General features: G+C 45.1%; 1 protein-coding gene across 4 annotated transcripts; it reads left to right on the top strand.

Moving 5' to 3' along the window:
* The first annotated feature begins 38 nt into the window (after window positions 1-38).
* On the top strand, window positions 39-23,707 carry AIFM1 (apoptosis inducing factor mitochondria associated 1). 4 transcript variants are annotated; one of them, XM_080990253.1, is made up of 17 exons: window positions 39-218; window positions 5,908-6,035; window positions 7,264-7,357; window positions 7,783-7,812; window positions 8,655-8,779; window positions 8,876-9,006; window positions 10,124-10,214; window positions 11,283-11,367; window positions 11,500-11,576; window positions 13,044-13,152; window positions 15,261-15,368; window positions 17,142-17,230; window positions 17,927-18,067; window positions 19,634-19,776; window positions 21,444-21,568; window positions 21,939-22,135; window positions 23,431-23,707. In XM_080990253.1, the coding sequence occupies exons 1-17, from the start codon at window positions 146-148 to the stop codon at window positions 23,500-23,502; spliced, it is 1,818 nt and encodes a 605-aa protein (XP_080846379.1). In that variant the 5' UTR covers window positions 39-145; the 3' UTR covers window positions 23,503-23,707. The 4 variants fall into 4 exon arrangements, with proteins under 4 accessions (XP_080846379.1, XP_080846381.1, XP_080846380.1 ...); XM_080990252.1 differs by lacking the exon at window positions 5,908-6,035 and adding an exon at window positions 2,921-3,063 and having other exon boundaries at window positions 40-218; XM_080990255.1 differs by lacking the exon at window positions 7,783-7,812.
* Window positions 23,708-24,127: the final 420 nt, after the last annotated feature.

Below are 24,127 nucleotides of genomic sequence, written 5' to 3'. Positions count from 1 at the left end.
CGCCCCCGTTCCTAGAGCGGCAACGCGCGCTGACAGGGAACACGCGTGCGCAGGGAGACCGGCGTTCCGCGGGCGTCTTTCTGTCAGTAGAGGTGGAGACCGGGATCGGACCTGAATCGGGTCGGTGCCCGTTGCCGCCGCCATCATGTTCCGCTGCCGCGTGGCTACCAGGCTAGTGCGGGCGCTGGGCCCAAGGTCACGGGGCCGTGCGGGGACAGGTGAGCGGGGGTTTCGCCGGCGTGGCCTGAAAGGGGAAGGCAGGGCAGGCGGGGGGGGTGGGGGTGCGAATCTCCAGAAGGTCTTTCCAGAAGTCCCTCAGTCTCCCCTTCGGGGAAATGGGTTCAGTGCTTCCTTTGCTGCAGTGCGATTGTCATAAATGACGTGTCTTTGTTTTTAGGGTACATTAAACACACGCACCCCCCCCGCTAATTCTGAACGTAGGTAACATGTTCACAACTTCTAGTTACGAAATTGCTTCATTCGTTCCAGATGCCCACATAAGGAAATCAGTTCCACCTGCTTTGATTCTCGGGGTGGGGTGGGGCCAAGGAGAGCTATTTAGGATGGAGTTGCCAGCTAACCAAAAACAAAGAAAAACCCCGAGGTACCGCATAATACACAAAGGCAATGCGAAACTGACGCTTTATTCCAAGGAAGTTTATGGGTCGTTATGACGTTATGACGCAAAGGTTGATGTGCATGCCAAGTCTCCCCTAAAGCTCTTCAAGGAAGAAAAAAACAAGGACCAACGTAATATTCCCAAGCAGGTCTACCTGGAAGTTATCCTTGCTGATTTCAGTGGGGCTTATTAATTAAGTAATAAGCATGTGTAAAGTACAGATATGTAGCTACCCATTTCACTCCCAGAGGGACGCTCCATTGTCTCTTGAGATAGATGGATGCCAACAACAACAATTCCAGATCTTTCCAAGTGAATGGAACTCACTTTTCTATCCTAAAGGTAGAGTTATTGGTCTTGCAACCAATTATTACTGTTGTTTCATCCTTTGCTTATGTCCTAAAAAGCCTTAGTTGGCACCCATATGTCAATAGCCTACATTTTTGGAGAACATTTATTTATTTATTTTCAAATTGGTTAGGATGGTATTAAGAAGCCACAGAAGAGAATTTGGTAAACCTAAATGGGCAAATATCAAAGTACAGTGCCTAGAGTCAACAAACCCTCCTGGTGTTGGTTAATCAAATGAAAGATTTCAAGAAGAGCCCAGCACTTGACGTGTTCATACATCTAACTAATTGGTCAGTGTAGATATTTGGCTGTTGAATTCCTAAAATGATCTCATTTCTGAAATCAAGAACGTAAGCCTATATTTCTCCCTGGTCAATTATAAATGTGTTTGCTTGGAAATAAGTCTCAAATCATTTTGGTGCAACTTCCCTGTTGATCGTTGAGGAATGGAAAGTGTGTTAGTTGTAGCTTCTTCTGTTTTCAAGTAAAATGCGGTTATAGTAATGAAGAAAGAAGTGAGTGGGGATGCTGGAATATTTAAAGCTTAGCTCTCTGCATCTCTAACAAGTCTGATTCTGTACACATTAATGGTGCTTAAAGTGAATGATTTCAGTGAGTTTAGGAATACCTTAGCTCTGCATAGACTTGGGCTGCAAGACTCATGTGACTAAATTGTAGTAGGCATGATGGGGAAAACAGACTCCCATTAACTTAACCTTTACTATGTCATTGAAGGTGTCAAATCACAGCTGAAGCAGTCTTGTATTGGATCAGGAATTCCACATAGGCAAGTTAGCAAGCTGATGAAGGAGGGACAGAGTGCTCTCTGCCACTCTTTCACATGTTTGCTGCACTTTTAAGCCTCCTTTAAACAAACAAACCAGTCTGTTTTTCACTCACAAGAGCAATGTCCCTTATGAGTACAAAGCAGGTAAGTAAAAATTATTGCAGGTTTGTAATGCTAGGGGACTTAGTAACAGGGAGAAGTTAATGGGTGCTTATGAACAGTTACTCTTGATTTTGGAAATCAGTCCACTTGCCTGTGGACAGGAATGGAATGCCAAGTTGTCAATCAATGCTTTTAGTCAGTGTTAAACTTAGTTCTTGGCTGTGGCCTCAAAGCTTGCTATGGTTCTAAGTTGTGGCCTCAGAGTTGCCAATGATGTAGATTACTATTGGTACCTTTGAGTGTATTCTGCTGAACCCAGTTGCCAACTGAATTAGACCAAGAACCGTTGCACACTTGCCTGGGAGGAAGTATCACTGAGTGTGGCTAATATACATGTATAGGATTGCATATGCTAGGTATAAGATTGAAACAAAAAGTTTTCAGCAAGCATCTAAAAGATTATAGTGATGGTGCCTGCCTAATAGCAATAGGCAGTGAGTTTCAAAGTACAGGTGCTTCCTAACAAACCATGATTGCTAGCCAACCTGAAGGCATGGCTTGGAGATCATGGCCTCTTAGGGAGCTACAAACCATGATTCTTGGTTCAGACATAACAGGGAACCAAGGTTTCGTGCTTTGCTTATCCTGTTTGCCCCAGGGAAGACTAAAGTGGGAGTGATGGGACAGCATGTGTACCAACCTATTTCACATTCACAATAAACCACGGTAAGCCAGAATATCTATTATGTGGCTCTTGTCTCTCAACTTAACTTTCATCGCAAAGTGATTGTGAATGAATATAGAGATGGGGGGGAGGGGAGGAACTTTGTTGTGAGCCACCTTGAACCCCTTATTTTAAATCCGAGGCCCACCTTTGTGCTTTGCATTAGAGGGTAAACAGCTCAATTTTTATCTTTTGGGATGTCTCAGTGAAATAATTTTAGTACCAATGTAGCACTGGCTGTGAAACAAGTAGATTGCTCGACTGTCAATTTATAACCTAGCTAGTGTATTAAGGTACACTGTTGACTATTCTCCCTCCTAACAAATTGTGTTTCCAGGCAACTTCTTTCAGCGATGGAAAGTTCCCTTAGAAGTTCAGCTGAGCAGACAAGTGACTAGTTCTGGTGTTCCGGGAGGCAAAGGCGAAAATACTGTCTTTGCCTTTCTTGTGGGCTTATCCGCCTTAGGAGCAGGGGCCTATGTAAGTAGAAAGGCCTGATGGTCAAGAAAAGAGCAAGATGTCTCCTGCTACACGGTGGTCATTTCTCTTCTAAGCTCTCCTTTGGTTTCTGCTCTTCATGCTTCTCATCTCTGTTCCTGTGCTTCTCTTCTCCGTTAGCAAAATCTCACAGGAGCAAAGTTAAGCCTGGCTCAAAAGTTAACCTTTTCTCTCATTGTTTCAGTTATCTCACCAGAAGGGCAAACACTATAAATCCACAAACAAATGGCTACTTTGTCTGCTATACAGTGGTACCTTGGTTCTTGAACTTAATCCATTCTGGAAGTCCGTTCGACTTCTAAAATGTTTGCAAACCAAGGCACGGCTTCTAATCTGGGGCTGATTGGCCCCAGAAACAATGCCAACAGCTGAAACAGATGTTCAGCTTCCAGAAAACATTCGCAAACTGGCACACTTGTGGGTTTGCAGTGTTTGGGAGCCAAGCCATTCGGGAACCAAGGTACCACTTTATTGAGTTTGTACAGAAACTAGATTGAAATTCTATGTTTATTCTTACTGGTTGGAAGAATTCTGATATTTTTTGTAAAGGAGAGATTTTTTTTAGCAATTATTGCATCATATACTGAGCTTGTCCCTAAACACAGGCTGATACACTTGCTTAGCTTGAGAGTTCTGTTTATTGCTGCTTTCCAGACACATTGTAGAATGCTGTAAATGCCATAGCTTATGACATTAGCAGTAGACAAAGCCATTGTTTTAGTCTCCCAGGAAACTTGCAGATTTGGTATTCTGGTATTCCTGGAGATTGGGTATATGCAAATTTGGTTTAAGGATTTTCCTCCCACGATACCCTTTTTTCAAAAGAAGGTCAGCTATGAATTATTGTTTAAAATCAGACTCTTAAATAGCAGGACTTAACCGAGGGTAAAAAAGGAACATTGGCTTCGTTCTTAAATTATGGTTTGGTCACCAGGATCAGACCTCAGACTTGTTGCACTCCTTGCACACTCTGATTCCCTTCCTGGTTTGAGTATACCATGGGTGGCTGTTATGTTCAACTCTATCAAACTATGGTTTGCCTCCAAAACAGATTTGGAAATCCATTTCAAACCAAGATTCCAGGCCATCACTGGAAAACTTTGGGGAAAGACTGGGTACATGAGCCTGATGCGTGAACCTGATAGCAGAACAATTGGTTTGTCTGTTCTCTGAGAATCGAACCCCTGAGTCTTTAAGCAGTCGGGATCTGCAGGATGCTTTGATTGCATTTGTGCAACATGTTCTTAGTTCTTGGCTCATTTGTCTTGCTTTGATGTTGCTCTATCTCAGCAAGCTTTCCATGGCCCACTGGAGACCCTTTTAAAATAGAAAAGCTGCTATTATTCAGTGTCTCTTCTTCTTGCCCCCAATCCTGGTGAAATCCTGCATCAGCCACTGGCGCCACTACTGACCAGCTATTTTGGAGTCGTGCTGATTTGGGAGTAGCTGCCAGCAACTGTGGCACTAGGGAGAATGGGTGTAAGAAATATTTACCAGGTCAGACAAGTAGTTGATCTGTCCAGGGTCATTACCAAGTCAGTCTATTACTAGTCTGGCTATTACCAGTCATCCATTGTCTCTTTGTTGAAACCCTTTTACTAGGAAAGCTTTTGCATTGGACTTTGCCTATATAAAGCATAGCTTACAATTAAAGCATTAGGTATTCTAAACAACAAAACAATATATAAAGATATTGTTCTAAGCAATATTTATTATACTAGCTACTTTTAACTTGAGGTTGCCAGTGGTCTCTGATCCCAGGGACTGGCCAACTCTAACTCTTCTTAGCTTGAGCACCTATGCAGCGTCAGATGCTTCCCAAACCATTCAGAGGATCTGCCCGTGGAACACACCAAAATCATTTTCTAAAGGGAAACTGCTGGGGACAGCCTAAAACACTCTTCAAAGGAGCTAATAACTGATGTTGTAAATGAAAAGAGGCCATTGAGCTGCCCATTGTTTTGGCAACTGAATGGTGACAATTTTCCAGGGTTTGGGGCTGAGATATCTCCCATGACCTACTTCCCGATACTTTTTTTAAAGTGTAGATGCCAGCAATTGAACTGGAGACTTGTGTATGCAAAGCACACACTCTACTCTTTGCATGTGCTTCCTCTTCTAAAAAAACAGTATAGGGTATGGGGTGGGCAGTTTGAAACCTGTTTTGGTGGAGACATGGATAAATCTAGTGCATTGTGCAAATGTACAGTTACCTGCCACCTTAAGACATTATGCTGGGTTCCTTGAACAGAGAGATGTGAATAATCTCAGAAAGCAACTAGATGGAGATTCAGAGTGTGCCTCTCATTTATTTTGAATGATAGGAAAGGACCTTTGGAATAGTGTGCACCTCTTGTGCAATGTTGCCACTTCATACATCGTCATCATCATGTCAAAATGTTTAGGACCCAATCCAAAGAAGCAGCAGAACCTTTGCAACTGCTGGTGGTAATGGGAAAGAATTGTGGCATCTGGGAGTAAGACAAACACCTGCTTTAGCATTCTCTTCTGCAGAATAATTTCATGAAATAGCAGATGTTATGTGCAGACCTCACCTTCTCACATGCCTCAGCTGCAGGAGGGGAAGGCAGTGGCTGTTCTTGAACAAGGCTGCTTCTTTTCATGGTCAAAGCTAAATCTACAATGAATCAGGGATGAAAAGAGTCCTTTTCTTTACTATAAATGAACACCTTCTGTCTTTTAGCATACTGGTTTTGACACAGCCCTTGCTCACCCCAAGATCTGTATAATCCAGTGTCCTAATTTCATACTCAGAGCTCTCTGCTTCCTTTCCCTCTTCTCTTTCCTCCCTGTCTCCTTTTACAGTTTTGCAGTGCCTGCATCTCAGACCCCCTTCTAGATCGCTAAGGTCTACAGGTGCTCCTGGCAAGGGCAGCAGCAACCTAATGTACTTCTTAATTGTAGGAGGAGCAGTTACGGGGGCAGGCGCTTATGTAAGCTGCTTTCCATTGAGTTTGGTTGCCGGGGCTGGTGGGTGGTGCATGACATAACTGAAGCTTGCCATTTCATGCTGGCAGTCTTAAATGTTCACAACCTAATCTTTCTATAAAATAGAGCTTTACTGCAGCCTTCTCCAACCTGGTGCTCTCTAGTTGTTGTTGCACTACAACTCCCATCAGCACTGACCTTCAGCCATGTTGGCTTGGCCTAGTGGGAGTCCAAATAAACATGTGGAGAGTGCCAGGATGGAGAAGGCTGACTTTGGAGTTCATGCTTCTGGTTGTGGTAAATCAAATGCTTGTCTTTGCTCCTGCTGTCTTTGAAGGCTCAGCTTCTTTGTTGATGGATGTTGATTCTCTCTCTGTCTATCTCTCTCTCTCAGTCTCTCCATCATTATTCTTTTATCTTACATAATTTTGTACCTGTTTAAGAAGAACCTTGCACACTTTTTCATTTTTAGCAATTGCTAACTTTCCTTTCTCCCCCACGTCTTCTCCCTCATATTTGTGTGGTTTTTGCTTCTTGCTAATAGATGCTTTAATTCACTTTTTGCATGGAGTTGGGGTATCTTGTTACTTTTTCAGACCCCCTTTGGGGAAGTATACATGGTTTTATTTATTTACTTTTTGTTGAGAGGGGAAGAAATTGTCCACAGGCACACTTTGAGCCAACTTATTTCTCAGCAATATAACTCCAGTCGGCAGCGACTTTCACTAGAGACAACATTTGAGTACGACTAGCCTGCTGAGACTTATCTAGCCTCTCAAGACCACAGCCACTGCTTCCCCCATCCCACAGCTGTCTTGCCCCTGCATAGATGGTGCCTTAAGAGAGCAACATTTGGATTTGGCCCCTGAGCCCAGTAGCTGCTGATCCATGGATCAGATTTTCCAGTTGTCCGCACCTTTATATGTTTGCTGAATCTAAGCCTGGACAGTCCTCTGTAGCAACCTTCACTTGGAGTTGCAGAAATTCTCTCCCCTCTGCAAAAGGGGACTCTCAAATTACCCCTAGCTTTTCAAGCCCACAATCTTTGTATAAAATGTGTTCCCACTGCCCTCCCCTGGGGAGGCAGACACTTCCCTTTTTTTGCTTTACTTCCTTGGAATGAAGCCACTTTTCCTGAGTGTGCCGGGTGGACAAAAGCCAATTGCTCAGCTAACAGTAAATGCAAAGATAAATCAAATGTATGTCAAAATTGTCACCTGTTTGGTTGTCTAGGCGTACAAGACATTAAGAGAAGATCAAAAGCGGTATAATGAGCGCATTGCAACAATAGATCAGCGCCCCGAGCAGGATGCAAAAGCCCTGTCAGGTATGTATCTAGCTTTATCAGGATTGCCTCAACCTTTAGAAGAGGGATGTGTAACACCTCCAGATGTTGTTGAGCTCAAGCTCTCATCACTCCTGACAGCTGTCCATGCTGGCTGGGGCTGATAGGAGACAAAGCAGGTCCCTGATAGAAAATGTTGGTTTGCAAGCTGGGATCTGCAAAGAAGAGAGTTCAAATGAGGTTCGCTGTTTTAAAAGGTTTTACCATCATGTAAGGAAACGGAGCTGTCAACAGAGGGAAAATAGGCCTTTAGCAGTAAGATTCTGCGCAAATACGACCCTACCCTGTTAGCTGTAGCAGACATTCCCATCAAATTAGCATGTTGGCCTGATCTGTGTGTGATGTGAAGTTGCATTCTGCTTACCTGCGCAGGGCAGCTTTCCAAATTGCATCTCCTCTCTTTCCAGAAGCAGATGCTGCCTCCCAGAGCACAGCAGGTGAGAGAGTGCTTCAAGACAGACAGACTTTGTATCTTTCCCACCACCACCAAAGTATATTTGAATAGTGTTATTTTTACAATGTGTGCTGGTTCAGAAATAAATGCTGCAGTGGAGGCTGTGATGGAGCGGCTGTCCGCTCTTCTGTTTTGGATTATAGGAAAGGAAGAGACGTTTTTGGGGTCTCCTAGGAAAGTTCTGTATTTTGCCCCTGTGCTTGGGCTTGTGATCCTGGTGTGGTTTTGATGCTACTGCGAATACAAGAAGCTGCTTTCTACAGAGTCAGAGCAGTGACCTGTCTAGCTTAGTATTATCTCCTGCCCTCCAGGGTTTCCTGTCCCTACATGGTGATGTCAAGGAAATTAACCTGGATTTAAGCTTTAGGCTGACCCTGTTTGTCTCTTTGGAGTGACCACCATTGTTTTGAAGGGTTTGCTAAGTTGTAGTAAAGCCTACAACAGGAGCAGAGCACCTGTGCCCCTCCAGGTGTTGCTGCAATTCACATCACACCTGACAGTTGTTTGTGTCAATAGGTGGTTTTAAGTAAGCTACTGTCCTCTCAGCTTCAGCCCCTCATTTCCAATCTGTGGGTGGCACTATCAACCTACTTCATAGGGGTGTTCTGAGGATTACAACAATGAAAATATCAGATGCATTTTGAATACATGAAGTCACTATATTACACACTAATATTGTTTCTTTGGTATTAAAATTATTCTCAGGCAGAGAGATGAGACTTAGCTCTTTTCCCTTTCTGTTTCTTTTGGACGAGAGACCTTTTTCTGTTCGGGTGTACCTTTGTGGTTGCCTTCACTGTCCATTTGGTTATCTGTTGCTTGCAGCCCAAGAAACAGAAGCAGCCGCTCGCTCAGAAGTTCCGTCCCATGCTCCTTTCCTACTAATTGGTGGAGGCACTGCTGCTTTTGCTGCAGCCAGATCCATCCGGGCTCGAGATCCTGGGGCCAAGGTAAGTGACAGAAGCACGGAGTTTGGCTGCAACATCAAATTTTATTGTACTTGTTGAGGTTCTTGAGGTAAATATTTCCACTGCCTCGTGTCCAAGGTACTGATTGTGTCTGAAGACCCTGAACTTCCATATATGCGGCCCCCACTTTCCAAAGAACTGTGGTTTTCAGATGACCCAGATGTCCCAGAAACGCTGCGGTTCAAGCAATGGAATGGTAAACAGAGGAGGTGGGTTTCTTGTTCCTCCCTCACTACATATTCCCCCCAAATGTGCCAAAATGATAATCAATGTGAGTGTTTGAGACTTGGAATCCAAAGCAATGCCCTGGAAAGTATCTGCTGTTACCCAAATAGGTGCCTCATGTTCCTGCTTGGCAATGAGCTCTTTCCCAACTGAATAAATTTGGAGCAAAAAAGTTGGTTTCTTATCTGCAGGTTGGGGCGTTGGCTCCTAGACCTGCTCGTTGCCGGGATCCTTGCAAACAGTGATGGACCTCTTGGCACTTGGTCCGGCATGGCTCATTGTATGTCCTTGAGCAAGAGTGTATACTCAGGATTGCTCAACACAGATCAGTTACGGCTTAAGTATTGAGAGATTGTGAATTGCTTACTTTGTACCTTTAAAACATGGTGGTGGACCATGAAGATTCTGTGTTTTAAAAAAAGTATGAGGTCAACCCATCCCTGGCATGAAGGATCCTGGTATCTTTCCCAAGAATTGCTTTTGAGTTTTAAGTTTAATGTACAGTTTAGTATTTTTGTCCAATTTTGTTGACCAAAAGCTAAGGGCTCTTGAGGCAGCTTATGACCCATTGAATGATATAATAATCCAACAGTAAGCACAATAAAATTGGGCACCCTGTATAATAATAACCTGCAACAATAAAATAACAGCAGCAGCAGCCAGTCTTAAGCATCAAGTGTTGTTCCTAACTAAGATTTTACCTGCTTTTAAATATTCATCAAGGATTGACTTTCACTGGCCTCATGGGGCAGTGAATTCCACCCAGAGGGTATCACTACCCAGAAGTCCTAATCTTCAGCTGCCTAACTTGAGGAGAGTAGTGCAAGCACTTTGAAGCAGGGTCACCTCTGGAGATATTAAAACAGGAATAGGCAGTGTAGGGTCTTCCAGGCATTGTTGGACTACCAAAACCCACCAGCCCCAGGGCCAGTGGTCAGGGATGATGAGAGATGTCATCCAACAGCATCTGGAGGGGACCACATTGGCCACTACTGGGTTTGAGTATGTGGAGGTATGCATGGGAAGAAGCAAGTCTGAAGATAATGGCTACTTAAGAGTGGAGCATCACTTTCTCCCTTCTTATTTATCACCCCACTGCAGTATATACTTCCAGCCACCTTCGTTTTATGTATCTGCACATGACCTGCCTCACTTAGAGAATGGTGGAGTGGCCGTCCTCACTGGAAGGAAGGTTAGTGTAGCATTGATTACATCTGTTTCATCAGTATATCTGAAGGGATTTATATCCTCTCCTTTATTTCTTGAAACCAAAGCAGAATCATTAACAAACCCAATCAGTGTCAAAACTGAAAGATGCTGCTGTATATAAAACAGCATGACACCCAATTTTAGCAGGGGGCTGGCAGAAGGGTCGTAGCTCATTGGCGGAGTGCATATGTTGGCTGTGGAAGGTCACAGGTTCAGTCTCCGAGTCAGACTGGGAAAGACGTCTGTTGGAAATGGTAGAGAGCTTTTGCTGCCAGTCAGTGCACAGACAACATGTATTTAGATAGATCAGTAGCCTGACTTGTACTAAGGTTGTTTCCTATGTTCCTAGGGAGGAGAAATGTTAAAAGGCTTGCAAAAATTAAAAAGGGCTTGCCTGGTGCCAGAAGATAAGAGTTGGCACCTGGCAATGGATAGTTTGTTCCATAGCAGTGGTTGCCTCCATTTCTCTTATTGTCACCCAAGCCAGGGGAGCCCATAGGAGGTCCTCTCAAGATGATGTAGGCAGGATGAGGAACCTCAGGTCTCAGGGGCAATGTTGGCCCTCCAAGCCTCTCTGCTTAGCCCCCCCACCTTAGGCAATGACTCATACCAGCCCTTCTCTTTATCCTCCTTGTGTGTGTTTTCCTGGCTGGAATTCATCCTTGAACTGCAGTGATGCACCCTGTTTGCCTGAATGTAGAGATAGAGGGAATGTGAATCTTTGGCTTTTACATGGCTGAATGAAGCCATCTGTACAGAAGTAAGAGTTAGAACCATTTCTCTGCCCACTTTGCCTCTGGCCCCACACACCACTGGCAAGCAAAGGTTATCTGTTAGGGCAGCTCTTCCCAGCCTTAGGTCCCTAGACATTGTTGGACTGCAACTCCCATCATCCCTAGCTGGCAGGACTGGTGGTCAGGGATAATGGGAGTTGTACTCCCAACAACATCTGGGGACCTAAGGTTGAGAAAGGCTGCATTAGGGAATGCTGCTCAGGTTCTGTGTGCTCACTCATTTCTGTGCGAAACATGAGCTTGTGTTTGACTTGCAGGTGGTCCACATGGACATCAGAGGCAACATAGTGAAACTTGACAACGGTTCAGAGATCTCCTACGACAAGTGCTTAATTGCCACAGGTTAGGATGTGGAGGCTGCTTCTTTTTCTCTTTCAGTCTACAGTGGGTGGACATGGGGTGTATTAGCCAAGATGCCAGAGGGCTCTGATATTCTGCCTAGATGTGATTTTGGTATTTCGTTTGTGTCCTCAGGTGGTTCTCCAAGGAATCTTCCTGTGATTGAGAGAGCAGGCAAAGAGGTGCATCAGAGGCTCACCCTTTTCCGGAAGGTAATCTGAAGAGGGGAACCATCTTTTGACCAACAATTCATCCATCAGTTGCCATGATGAATTTATGCTTATTAATTGACTTGTTTTTAAGAAATTGTATTGAACTGAAAGCTTATTGATTCCCCCCTAAAAAGCATATTAAAAAAACAAAGAAAAAATGCAAAGCAGACAAGCACTAGTGTTTCTTGAACATCTCAAGATCTGAAAGATATCAGAAAATCCCAGAGCAATTTCTCATTTTTTCCTTGTCTTCTTCCCCACTTCCCTGCCACCCCAAATTTATAACATTAGATGCAAGTGTCTTTTATGTGTTGTTTTTCCTGAGTGTGTAGAGAGAGAGGGAGAGAGTTTAATTTCTATCCTGCTTTCCTCACAAAGGAGCCCAGGGTGGCAGACAACAAAGTAGTTGGAACAGTGCAATTGATTTAAAATAAAAGTATTAAAAACATTGGAAACAATCACAAACATTTAAACATGTTAAGAACATTTTTAAAAATGTTAAAATGTGCAGCAAATGAAAAACATTTTTCTAGACTGTCATCCGCAAAGAACAGGATCTGTGCCCCATTTAATTTGGATTGAAATCTTGTCTATAACCAAGAGTTTTCATAGTTACCAAATCAACTAGTAAGGTAAAGGTACCCCTGACCGTTAGGTCCAGTTGCGGATGTCTCTTGGGTTGCGCACTCATCTCGCTCTATAGGCCAAGGGAGCCAGCGTTTGTCTGTAGACAGCTTCCGAGTCATGTGGCCAGCATGACTAAGCTGCTTCTGGCGAACCAGAGCAGCAGACAGAAATGCTGTTTACCTTCCCGCCGGAGTGGTACCTATTTATCTACTTGCACTTTGACGTGCTTTCGAACTGCTAGGTGGGAGGAGCTGGGACCGAGCAACGGGAGCTCACCCCGTCGTGGGGATTCGAACCGCCGACCTACTGATTGGCAAGCCCTAGGCTCTGTGGTTTAACCCACAGCGCCACCCGCGTCCCTAATCAACTAGTAACAAACAACAAATGCTTGGCTTTCCTTCAAACTGCTAGCTTAGCTTGCATTGACTTTCATTGTTTGATAATGTCTTCTCTTATTTTGCTTTATTGTGTTGATATTGTATCTGTTTTTGCTATGTTGCTTTTAGAAGGCTTCTTTAGAAGGAAAAAATGGGGTGTGGATATTGAACTGAAACAAATGGGGGGATTTGTCATCTTTGCACTGCTCAGTCACAATTTGGGTGAACTGCAGATTCTCACCTGTTGGTTATGGAAAGCCCACATCCCTGTCTTGTGTTACCTGTAGACCTCAAGCAATATCAAAAGAGAATGGGCTCCTAGGTCCTCTGCTCACCTTGTAGCTCACTGGTCTCAGTGAGAAACTATAAACTAAGAACTTTTCTGATTAATGTACTGAACAGGGACACCGTTACTAACACTGACTGAAGAGAACCACTGAAATGCTCCCCTGTCTCCTTGCAGGTTGAAGATTTCCGTTCACTGGAGAAAATTTCCAGAGAAGTCAAGTCAGTCACCATTATTGGCGGTGGCTTCCTGGGTAGTGAGTTAGCCTGTGCTTTGGGGCGAAGAGGTAAGCGTGACCTCTGATTAGTGAGAGTCTGCAAAGAGCAGGAGTTGAGAGTGTGATACCAGGGTATAAATAGCCACTGGATCATCAAGCTTATTTGGCTAAACCACTCTTACTCCCTGTTCAAACCTGCTGCTGTGGTGATGAACAAGACAAGAATTTTAAAGCGCTCTGCCACGATGCAAGGACTTAGAAATGAGAATAGTGGAATAAACACAGTGAGTTGCCTTGCTCGGAATGAATCAGTCGGGTCTGGATTGTTTTCACTGCAATTAGGTCAGCTTGGCAGCATGTAAAATCTCACATGTTCTGCCCATGTTCAAATTTTTGCCTTTTGATTTACTTCTTGGAGTAGTTGTTGAGAGACACACTCTCTTGAGAACTAGTAAGGTTAATTGTAGACTAGATGTGCTAAGTCTGTTGTCCTTTTAAAAAAATGAATGGCTTCTTAGCCCTCCATCCTCACTGCTGATGACTGGAGGTCCAGCTTATATCTTCCCAGGTTCTGAAACTGCACCAGAGGCTGCCCAGCCACTCCCCCCTCCCACAATTCTCTTCTGCAGTGATGAGGACTAGAATGTTGTTAATGTATTAAATGTGGCTGTTCTCAGGATACTGAAGTTCTGTTCTCCTGCATGGGTGATTCTGGGAGCTTGGAGCACAACAGCCCTGCCTAAGTGGTGATGTGTACCAATTTCCCAGGAAGCCAAGCAGACAGACACCAGCCTTGAGGAGTTTCTCACTTTTGAGTGTGCAGAAGTCTGCTGGGCATAAAAGAAAGCAGGAGTACATGCATTTACTGGCTTTTGCTGTGACTAATCTTGTTCCCAGCCTCAGTCTTGTGCACAGGTGTTTAAATATTCATATGACACCTCTTGGTCTTTTGCTCCCAAGGTATCTTACAATAAATCTGTCTCTCATTCATGCATGCACGCAGCATCAAGAAGCAACAGTATCAGAAAGCATCAGCACTGAAGATAAAAACGGGAGATAAAGCAATGGAAACGAACAACTGCAGTCTTCATACAAATTGTGAAAATTGTAAAATGATATTATCCCCCAAACAATCAGTGAATTCTATTGACTTGATGCCAAAAGCTAACACTGATGGTGCTGTTGGGGGAATTTTGGATTCCATACCCAATAGCCTAGACAGCCAATAGAACCCAGACACCAATTGTCAGTCAAACAGGATTTTTATTTAGGTGTTGCAAGGCCAGTGCAACACAACCTGAACCAGCAAGTAGTTGAAGGGTGGCATCCCAAATTTGAAAAAAAGCACAAGCTTTTTTGTTATGTCCATATATGGCAGTACTTCTGCCAATTAGCTTCTACTGGTTTAATCGCAAGCCATAACAACTTTCTTACCTTTTCCTCCTCGGTAAAGGTAAAGGTAAAAGGACCCCTGACCATTAGGTCCAGTCGTGGCTGACTCTGGGGTTGCGGCGCTCATCTCGCTTTATTGGTCGAGGGAGCCGGCGTACAACTTCTGGATCATGTGGCCAGCATGACTAAGCCGCTTCTGGCGAACCAGAGCAGCTCACGGAAACTCCGTTTACCTTCCCGCCGGAGCGGTACCTATTTATCTACTTGCACTTTGACGTGCTTTCGAACTGCTAGGTTGGCATGAGCAGGGACCGAGCAATGGGAGCTCACCCCGTCGCGGGGATTCAAACCGCCAACCTACTGATCGGCAAGTCCTAGGCTCTGTGGTTTAACCCACAGCGCCACCCGCGTCCCTTTCCTCCTCCTAGTTACAGCTATAGTCCTGTGTGCATGCGATTTCATCCTTCTCTCGTGGTTCCCTTGCAAACATAGCCTTCACTTGCTCAACCCTTCTCACACAAAAAAACTTTTAATTTTATGGGCATGTCTGTGGAGGGTATTTCCTGCACTGGGTGCTAGCTCAGAAAAGACCCTTTTTCCAGGTCTCTTCCTGCTTACTCTGTGAAGGTGGGGACACCTGAAGGGCCTCTTAAATCACGGACAGGTTTAAATGGGAGAAATACAATCTTTCATGTACTCTGCTCCTAGGCCTTAGGGCTTAAACCAGCACTTTGAATTATGCCCTAAAACAAATTGTAGCTCACACTCTCCAATTCCCTTTGCAGCACAGTCAAGGGGCCTAGAAGTGATCCAGATGTTCCCAGAGAATGGCAACATGGGCAAAGTTCTTCCTGAGTACTTGAGCCACTGGACCACCAACAAAGTCAGGCGAGGTAAGGCCTTTCCTTTTCTGCCTTCATGCTGGAGCTGTTGAGAGCCTATCCTTAAGCACCCAGACGCATGTCAGCCTGGGCTGTAGACTGGCATGGTCTGATTTTGAGGCTGCAACAGCCTCTCAGCAGGAAGATTTGCATGAGAATTGTCTCTAAGCCATCTTTCTGTTCCACAGTCCTTGTGCAATGAGGCAGCTCTGCCGTTTGATCCTAGGAGGCATAGCTGAGGCTTGCCACCCCAGCATCCTTATCTCATGCCTGCAGTATGGCCATGGCACATTTTCCTAGCTGCTTATAGCATATCTGCCCTGCCGCTTACATCCAAAGCAGCCACCTAGCATCTGCATTCTGACTCCCTGTGCAATTGCTACTCTGCGTTTTCGCTCTTTGGACAGCCAGGTGTAGGCTCCTTCCTGCAGCTCGGGAGTGGGGAACTGCTGTTGTGCAGGCTGAATCTGGCTTGCAGCAGATTCGCACCCAGCTTCAGTTTCACCTCATCTCTCCCAGCAACTTGCAGGAATGAGGAGTGAGTGCTGTGTTCCTCTCCTGGTGAGCCGGTTCTGTTTCTGTGTTGGGCCATGAGAAAGAAAAATATTTTTTTTTTAGGGGGAAGGGGGGGACTGGCAGAAACAGAATTAAAGCAAGTGTCTGCTGGTATTTAACTCCCCCCCCCGCCCCCCGGAGAGAATGTGGCCCTTGACTTAAAACGCTTCCCGACTTCTGTGCACCCTGCATTGCAACCCCTCCTTTGATTTCCCTGCTGTCAGCTATAACCATAGGCAAGATCCCTTTTTGTAAAATGCATCCCAGCCTGCCATGCCTCTGTAATTGCCCTGCCAAGTCTCTTTCTGCCTCAGCTATTAATGTTGCCCCTTAAGCAAAAGCTGGGATAGCTCAGTTGGCAGAGCATGAGACTCATAATCTCAGGGTCGTGCATTTGAGCTCCACGTTGGGCAAAAGATTCCTGTATTGCAGGAGGTTGGAGTTGATGACCCTCGTGGTCTCTTCCAACTCTACAATTATATTATTCTAACCCCCCACCTTCTCTCTCTCTCTGCTGCATTGTAATGGTTGGTGGCACTCCTGTTCCATCCCTGCATGCTTAGTTTACGAAGCTCCTAAAGTTTGCACAGATTTATTAAAATGCCACAGTCCCTGCCTGCAGGCTGATGAGCCTAATAAATATGAAAGCACAAATGGAGTGGGGAAGAACAGGAAGTCAAGGCATATAGAGGCACTCGCTCATAAAGTTAGCATTCATGCGCACACTTCCGGTATTGAAAGGAAAGGTGGCAGGCAAGAGTGCAGTGCTAGCAATTACAATGAGCATGGGGGAAGCAAATTGATCACTGGCTTTAAATTGAAGGTGTTGCGGCACCAGCACTGTTCCTTTTGCTGCCCTGGGGTGAGCTGGATGCCCTCCAGGTCTTGACCAACCCTGCTGCTGTGTCTTTTCTCTGTAGGGCAGCAAGGCAGTGTGCAACCTTCAGGCATTGCTAGGGTTGCCATATTTCAAAAAGTAAAAATCAGGACACCCCAAAAGTCGTTGAGCTTTTTTTAAAAGAAGATCCCAAAAGTTGTTGATCTGCCTAAGATCCAGGATGAAGCACCACATTTTGGAAATTCCCCCCATAGGTCAATTCCACCTTTGAAATCCCAGTAATGTCCGGAAAAATGCAGACATCTGGGAGCCCTAGCAATACTGTCTTTCTCCACTGCATCTCTCTGCCTCCTGCCATCAGGCAGTAGTTGTTTTCTGTGCTTTACTTGCAGAGGGAGTGAATGTGATGCCCAATGCCATTGTCAAGTCTGTATCTGTTGTTGGAAACCGGCTGCAAATAAGACTGAAGGATGGAAGGAAAGTGAGTACTGAGCAAGTGACAAGATGGATCACCTGCCTTTTCCATGTTCTGCCTCCACTGTCAGAGCCAGTACAGTGGTACCTCGGGTTAAGTACTTAATTCATTTCGGAGGTCTATTCTTAACCTGAAACTGTTCTTAACCTGAAGCACCACTTTAGCTAATGGGGCTTCTGGCTGCCACCACGCCGCCACTGCGCGATTTCTGTTCTCAGCCTGAAGCAAAGTTCTTAACCCGAGGTACTATTTCTGGGTTAGTGGAGTCTGTAACCTGAAGCGTATGTAACCTGAAGCGTATGTAACCCGAGGTACCACTGGATAACACTTGTGAATATTGTTACTGGTAACCACAGGAGGGGAGAGTGCTATTGTGATCAGGTCCTGCTTCTTCTTATGTTTATGTGTGTCTGTCTGCGCACAGAAGGAGTGAATTGTGATCATAATATAATCCAACCCTCGGTTCCTGCTCCCTACTGAAACCAACTTAAGTCGGTGTAACTGAAGTAAATGCATAGTCTTTCCCCTCTCCACCCCAGTTAAGCTGACTCCTGTTTCACTCCTTTTCCTCTGCTTTCTCCTCTCTGTCAAATTTTGGACTGTAAGCACTTTGGGACTAAGGCTTCTAAGTGTTGGCAGCCACATAGTACACAGGTAGTTTCAGAGGAATTAAAAAACGGTCTGCTTTTTCTGTTTTTTCAGGTGGAGACCGATCACATTGTGGCAGCTGTGGGCCTGGAGCCCAATGTTGAACTGGCCAAGTCAGCTGGCCTGGAGGTGGACTCAGACTTTGGGGGCTTTAGGGTCAATGCAGAGCTCCAGGCCCGCTCCAATATCTGGGTGGTAAGTGTGTTTATGTATGTATGGAGAGAGCATCTGAATGGGCCTGAGTTGCTGGAGAGTTTATTGAATATAAAGATTTAGTACAGGCAACTCCCCACTTAATGCAGTGGTTATGTTCTGGGGCCCTGTGCACGTGAGTGAAATTGCATAAAATGGGGAGCACCCCTAAACACCCTTTAAACACCTCTACCACTCTCTCTTCAATCCATACAAAAAAATACTGTATCCAAAAGTATCCATAACTGGAACTGAAGCTCTGGGGATAGCTGGAGGATGCGTGGGAAAGCAGTGCTGCTCCTGAGCTACCCCGCACGTCGGCTATTAGGCAAGGAGGCTGAGCAGCCAATACAAATCCCTGCTGTGCCTCTGGTCTTTTGGGGGCTTTCTCCACCCTCACTGAACGCATCAATTATTATTTAAAGTGCTTACATACATGTAGCTTTCCAGGGCAAAGCTCTCCCAATGTGGTTTACAAAAGAGAACTAGCTTTACGTACACATCATGAACATTATGCTTACAAATGACCTGCAGAATGATCCACTTGCAATGCTTCCAGTTTAGCCCTCTCCACCCCCACCCCCCAATTATTTATCCATCACCCTGTGATCTATTTCACTGTGCCTGTTCATCAGTGGTTCCCCTGCCCTGTCTCTGCTTCTTTCTTTGGATGGTCCAGTGCCTTGGAACTTTGTTCTAAGGGTGGAAAGGTTTTGGAAGTTGAACAGCAGTCTGTTTTGGATATGGTTTCAACCAGTGTTTCCTAACCTGAAGACTTCCAGATGTTCTTGTACTACAACTCCTGTCATCCTTGCTGGCTGGGGCCGATGGGAGATGGAGTCCTAACTATCTGGAGGTTGGAGAAGTCTGTTTTTAGACTGTCTTAATTTTCCTCCAAAACTCTTCACACCTGTATGCCAGACAGTAATTCAGCAGGTCATAGACCTGGGTGTAAGTACAATGGAGAGGTGGCTACAGCTGTTTCTCTCTTGAATGGTCTCAGCAATGGAAATTGGTTGCTGGAGGAAGTGGGGGAGACCAAGCTCTGTTTTTATCTAATCACAATGGAGGAGTGCCCAAATGCTGTTTTCTCTCTCTCTGGATGATGACAGTTGGAAGGAACATCCAAGCATGTTGCTTTTGAGGAGCAGGGGTTAAAGGAGAATGACATGCTTGTTGGCATGGAATCTAGTAATGTGCATGGGATGCTGAGAAACTGTTCCCATTTAAAGCGAAGAAAGTTAAGCTTCTGGTCATCGTGACACAAATTTCCTACTCCCCAAAAGAAAATAGCTAAGGGTTCCTGACTGTGACTAGCAGCATATTCAGTGCTGAATATGGGACAGCTTCATTCCGCTCTAGTTTTAATCACTCTCCAAAAGCCCATTTCCTCTTTTTCCATCTCCACCAACGCTGCAAGCATTCTTAAAAAGAGTTTCAGGCCACCTTTCCCAGCTGGAGACCAACAATGCCCAGATTGAAGCCACAGTGGTGCTTTGAAGGACCTGATAAATCTCTTATTAATTTGACCTTTCTCTGCCCAGTCCTCACCCTTTGCACCTTTCCCAGGCAGGGGATGCTGCTTGCTTCTATGACATCAAGCTAGGCAGGCGGCGTGTGGAGCACCATGATCACGCTGTGGTGAGCGGAAGGCTGGCAGGAGAGAACATGACGGGAGCAGCAAAGCCATATTGGCACCAGTCCATGTTCTGGTAATGTGGATTCTCTTGTTCTGTCTAATTTTGCTCAGGTTGAACTGATCTTCCTGGACCTTTTCAATGTGCTGCATTTGCATCAACTTGGTGTAGCAAAGTTGTAGAATCTGCCTTTCATATTAACTTCACTCTGTTGGTTCATTTGGCCCAGTATTGTCTGCTCTTGATAGAAAGTGGCTCTCTGGGGTCTCTGGAAGAGGTATCTTCCCCCTGTGTTGGTGCCTGAGATCCTTGGTAGGAAATACCGGGAACTGAATCTGGGGCTTTATGCACTAAGGACCATTGCTGGCAGTGTGGAAAAGCTGCCACAAAAAGCACAAGCTCTGTTACAGGAGCTAAACGGCCGTGTCACATCCTAAATGTTCATCTGAGATCTGATCTACACAAGCAGTAGAATAAGGTGGGGATAAGATGGTTAGGCTATAGATTGAGGTTGGTTTTTGAATGCTCCCTTAATATACAAAACAAACATACAAAAACAAAAAACCTGCACCCAACAACCTACAAGAAGAAAGCAAGGAGAGGTTCTAACATTTCTTCCTGATATGCTTTCCCTTAATTCTTGGATACATTACTACTACTACTACTACTACTACTACTGCTACTACTACTACTACTACTACTATTATTATTATTATTATTATTATTATTCCTCACCCCTTGCAATATGAAATGGAATATTCCTTTCCTCATCTCAGAATTCCAGACATCTCCCCCAAGGCTCCTACCTCTGCTACATGCAGGAGTAGCCAACATGGCACGTCTCAGTTGTTGTTGGACTACAGTTTCCACCATCCTTAACTATTGGCCATGCTGGCTGCAGCTGATGGTGTTGGAATCCAACAGCATCTGGAGAGCACCACGTTAGAATGGGCTGCTATAACGAAAAGCTGTACATATTCTGCCAAACTAGGATTTGGTGCGGTGGCCAGTGTCCTTGATGCTTCAGCTTTTATTTAAAATAAAGAGGAAAGTTCTAGTTCTTAGGGCATTAAAATGGTTGAGCAGAGTGCTCCAGGTTCAATCCAGCATTACCTGTTAAAGGATCTCAGGTAGCAGTTGATAGGGAAAGTCTGTTTCAGTAGATCCTGGACAGCCACTACCAGTTACAGTGGACAGTTCTAGGCTTGGTGGACAGCAGTTGACCTGGATGAGGCAGCTTTGGATATCTGTTGGGTTTTCAGTGGATGGTACTTTTACCCCTGCCCCTTACTTCCCATGAGTTGTCTGTCTGTCTGTCTGTCTATCTGTGTGTCATCTATCTACCATAGAACTGGGAATCAAGGCAGCTCACAAAAATGAAAACAAACACGGATAAAACACATATGGCTAAAAACATGTTCACATGAGTAGAACAAATGCATCTAAAAACAACCAATGACATGCCACTCTACATAATACCTGTGACAGCATTTTGTTTTTCTTGTAATCCAAGAGTTATGCTCCAAAACATTGGTTGCTTTCAGCCCACATTATAAAAACATGGATGCAGTTGGGTTTTTTTTTTTTAGACATGCCAACCTTCCTGGGCTATAATAAAGAGATTCAAGATACTGCAGAGCCTCTCTGTGTTCAGTCATTCTTTCTTTGTGCTTTGAGAATGCCAGTCACAACCTGCCTTGGATTTCTGAGCTAGCCCTTACTGTCTTTGCTTGGTTCTTTAGGAGTGATCTGGGCCCAGATGTTGGTTATGAAGCTATTGGTCTTGTGGACGGCAGCTTGCCCACTGTGGGAGTATTTGCTAAAGCAACATCAAAGGACACCCCAAGATCAGCCACAGAGGAATCAGGTGAGACTTCGCTCCTTAACCATGCTATGCTTGGGGGCTTAGCTTCAGTTTTTCCACTGGTTGATTCATAAAAGAGTTATCTTGGGTTGGAGAAAGTGTTTGTTTCTTCTCATAGGGGTAGCTTTTTATTCTCCCTTGGAGTGAAACGCAACCTACTAAAGATTATCCCAGAAGTGGGCAATCCATGCCCTTCTGTATCGGACTACAGTTCCCATCATCCCTGGCCATTAGCCATGCTGACATGGGCTGATGGGAGTTGTAGTCCATCATCATATGGCGGGCCACCGGTTGGGGGACCCTGGCATGCAAGGCAGGCAGGAGAGGAGAGCCCAACAGGCTGTGCACAAGGCTAAGACCAAGTTTATTCTAGGAACTGGAATCCGCTCCGAGAGTGAAACGGAATTAGAAGCACCAGAGCTCAAGGTCTCGGCCGCCTCGCCTTCCAGCCTGCAGGCCCCACAGCAGGGAGAGGACTACGGGAAAGGCGTCATTTTCTACCTCAGGGATAAAGTGGTGGTGGGAATTGTGCTGTGGAACATTTTTAACCGGATGCCAATTGCTCGAAAGGTAAGCAGCATGAGTCTGGGGGTGGGTTTAGTCATGGGGTGTGCCGTTGACATCCACATGGCTGCCATTACTTAACCCACTGGTCTTCAGCTGGTGGGTCGAAACCCACTAATGGGCTTCAGGGTGATCCAGGTTGGGTCACAACAGGAGCGTTGCCATTGTGCAGACATACGGGAAAAGATTAAGAAATGCATGTTTGGGTTAAAAGTAGGCCCTGGGTCTGAAAAGGTAGAAAATACCTAACTTAAAAGAATCATATCATGGGCAAAAAGAAGCACTTCCTGTAGAAGCCACTTGCAGCCTTTTTGTCTCGAGATGCTGTGTTTAGCAGTTAGCATCAGGTCTTCAGAAAGGATTTAATTTTTATTTATTTTTTTAAAAAAGGGCCAACAGAACTAGAACTGACTTATCTGCCAAACTCTGAAGCTGTAATCACTGTTGTGAATAGGAGATGGGCAGCTCTCCGTTGATGAGATGTCAGTGATCCAGTAGGTGATGCTAGTGAAGATACAGACAGTGCTTCTAGGGAATGTGTCATTCTCCATGTGTTCATCCATATATCTGGCGTGATACCCTTGTGCTCGGTCTCTGTGGCTATTTAGAATAACTGCAGCACACCAGTGCTTCTCCAGCTCACACTTTTTTCCCTGTGGCAAAAACAAGAAGAAGAAGACCTTGCAAATAGGATCTAGCTAGCATAAAGCAAACTTTACAGCCATAAATGTATTGTGAATTGCAAGGTAGGAGGCTTGGAGGTGATGCTCCTGATAGCCTAATGGAAGAGAAGTACAGGGCTGGTTTTCTTGCCTGCCTTGCATAACAGCTAAGGAATAGAGAAGGCAGGATATGAGTCCTCAAGATTACACGAGTAGCTGGATTTCATTTAGGGTCTTGTCATCTTGTCCCCCATATAAATCAGTACTATTTGCCCTGTCTGGGAGCTGTTTTCTAAGACCTTGGACAAGGGTATTTCCTAGCCCTGCCCCCTCCCTCTATCAGGAGATGCCAGGGAACAAACCTGAGAAACAGCGTTCTACATCTGGCCTAGGCCAGGCCATTAGTTCTATCTCATCCCAGGTTTTGCAGATTAAGTAAGTTGCATTGCATCTAATCTGTTTTCTGAGATAGTAACAGTGCTGAGATTGGCCCGGGGGTGGGGGGCTTTTCAAAAAGGACACCCCATGGTGTTTGACAGCAGAGTGGAGTAAGTGGCAGTTCAGGAGCTTCAGCTGAGCAGTGTAGGCTCATAGCAGGTAAAGGAACACAAGGCAGAAGCTGCTTTATTTCTCTTGCAGATCATCAAGGATGGGGAAGAGCACGCTGACCTCAATGAAGTTGCCAAGCTCTTCAACATTCATGAGGAATGAGTGTCTCGCCCAAATCCTTGGTCTGGAATGCATTTGGAAACTCGAGAGATGAAGGCCTAGGCACCAGGCTGAATGGGCTTGTCTGCTTGTGTGCCCCCTCCCTGTCCTGCCCACCAGAGTGTGTGTGAATATTTGTGAATGTTTGTAATGGCCCAAGACTTGGGCTCTCTTTGCACCATGAATTAAACCGGATTCTAAATAGCAATCGTGACCTGTTTCCTGGTAACCTCCCTGCTGCTGATTGGACACTGGCAATGCTTTTCTTTCTTTCTAGAGAAATAGGTGTTGGTACTCACCATGAAGTTGTTACCATAAGTGCCATAATTTTTAAACAACAAAAAATGAGGTGCTGGTACTGCATACCCTTGAGTACCCCCTGGGAAAAAAAGCACTGAGCAATGGTCGTGTGAAGGTTAAGGTTGGGCAGTCATGGTGAAAAACAAGCCACTCCTTTCTGACATCAGCCTTTGAGTGGGAATAACTGCTGGGTAGGAGTGAAAATCAGGAGCTTCAGAGACCAGCTGCAACAGTATGGGAAACTTCTGGTCCTGCATACAATGTTGGATTCCAACTCCCATCAGCCTCAGCCAGCATGGCCAATGGTAAGAGATTATTAGAGTTGGTA

The sequence above is a fragment of the Podarcis pityusensis genome (genome assembly GCF_964106645.2).
Source record: "Podarcis pityusensis genome assembly, chromosome: Z".
In the NCBI taxonomy this organism is placed as follows: domain Eukaryota; kingdom Metazoa; phylum Chordata; class Lepidosauria; order Squamata; family Lacertidae; genus Podarcis; species Podarcis pityusensis.
Note: the sequence above shows the minus strand (reverse complement) of the source record. Positions and strands in the feature narration are given on the sequence as shown.